This window comes from Sinocyclocheilus rhinocerous, unplaced genomic scaffold, assembly GCF_001515625.1.
Source record: "Sinocyclocheilus rhinocerous isolate Xijiao unplaced genomic scaffold, SAMN03320098_v1.1 scaffold938, whole genome shotgun sequence".
NCBI lineage: Eukaryota > Metazoa > Chordata > Actinopteri > Cypriniformes > Cyprinidae > Sinocyclocheilus > Sinocyclocheilus rhinocerous.
Window position 1 is genome coordinate 756,133 of NW_015665007.1, and position 1,762 is coordinate 757,894.

General features: G+C 39.3%; 1 protein-coding gene across 1 annotated transcript in view; it reads left to right on the forward strand.

Annotated features, from left to right (window-relative positions):
• LOC107730810 (inositol polyphosphate 5-phosphatase K-like) overlaps window positions 1-1,762 on the forward strand; it is a 10,461-nt gene that overhangs the window by 2,037 nt on the left and 6,662 nt on the right. The window contains exons 3-4 of the mRNA XM_016541751.1: window positions 977-1,081; window positions 1,181-1,289. Coding sequence (XP_016397237.1) covers window positions 977-1,081; window positions 1,181-1,289 — 214 coding nt within the window. The remainder of the gene's footprint in view (window positions 1-976; window positions 1,082-1,180; window positions 1,290-1,762) is intronic.

Sequence of the window (1,762 nt, forward strand, 5' to 3'; positions counted from 1 at the left end):
TATATATATATATGATTAAATACATTAAATAAATAATAGCATGAAAAGATCAGAAATAAGAATTGATGTCAGAGAAATATTTTATCCAGTGTATTGTGTAAATGGCATATTGAGGGTCACTATTGTAGTTTAGATTGAATGTGTTGGGTGGGCCACATAGGCCCTTGTTAAACCAGATTAGGGTTTTAATCTTTAAATCTAAAAGTCCGCCTACACTACAGCCTCCTTTTACTCCCCCTGCAGCCTATATCACACACTTTACTGTATTATTAATTATTGGAACAACTGGCTTTGCTTCCCCGGAACTCAAGACTAAATATCTATCAAGGCACGCTATAACACTCGGGCCATTTTCACGTGACCAGCCACTGTCGCTCAGCATGGAGGAAATATCTGAATATTTTTGCGAAAACCTGCGATCACGCTCTGACAGCGTGGCCAGCACCGGCACAGAATCCACCAGCAGCCGTCTGTATGTGCGACAGCCTCTGGCTATGCTCATGACATGCGTGGACGATCTGGACCCTGATGATAAACTCCACGCCCAGGTGGCTAAAACATTAGATGAGGCTTTTCTCGTCTGCAGGCAGATTGCGGGCCGACCTAAGAAAGACCAATTCAGGTTTTGTCTTTCACTTCTCTTGTTGTCTTGTCTGGCAGATCTAAACCTGACTGCAGGTGTCGAGCTTGGTTTTGTGGCGACTGAACACCTTTTTATCTGTTGATCCAGAGAAATGAACATAAGTGTCCATAAGAGTTAATGAACTTCAGGGGAAGAGACATTTTAAACCTTAGTAGTTCTTAAAAATGGTTAAATGGATTGAGCTGTTTAAGCTGCAGTGTGATATGCTTAGAATTTCTTGGGTGATTAGTTGAAATGGTGTTATTGTTAATCTGAGGAGTTCTGTAAGGACAGGAGTTACACACGCAGAACTGTTATTTTATTGAACTGAATCTTTCTTTCTTTTACCCACAGGCTGTACGTCGTCACGTGGAATGTGGCCACAGCTGAGCCTCCTGATGATGTGAACTCTCTGCTTCAGCTCAGCTCCCCGAAGAAACCCGACCTCTATGTGATCGGGTGAGTTTCAATATTTGAATCAAGAGACACACCATAATGTAAATAATGACAGTTATCTCACCTCCGTGTCCAAACATCTGTGATGCTGCTCCTGTTCAGGCTGCAGGAGGTGAAGGCTGCACCTCTCAAGTTTGTCACAGATTTGGCCTTTGAGGACTCCTGGAGTCACGTCTTCATGAACACGCTGGCCCCTTTGGGTTATATTAAGGTGCTGATTATAGATGACTCATATGAAGATGCTTTTGTTCATTATCATACTAATTATGTGATTCACTATGAAGCAGTGGATTATACCACTGACCTGTTGGACTGATTGATTTCTTAGCTTATAGAGAAGCTCTGACAGGTAAACATGCATGGCAAGGCAAGGCAAGTTTATTTATATAGCACATTTCGTACACAATGGTAATTCAAAGTGCTTTACATAAAAGAAAGTAAAATAATCAAAAAAATTAATCACAAAAATAAAAAGGAATTTAAAAACTTTGAAAATGATTTAAAAATTGATTTAAAATGAATTTAAGACAGTTAAAAATAGAACATGGTTATACATAAAATACAGTGCAATCATTTTGGGTTGCATAAAATACTCATTCAATAAATGCACAGCTAAACAGATGAGTTTTGAGTCTAGATTTAAATGTGACTAATGTTTTAGCACATCTGATCTCTTCTGGAAGC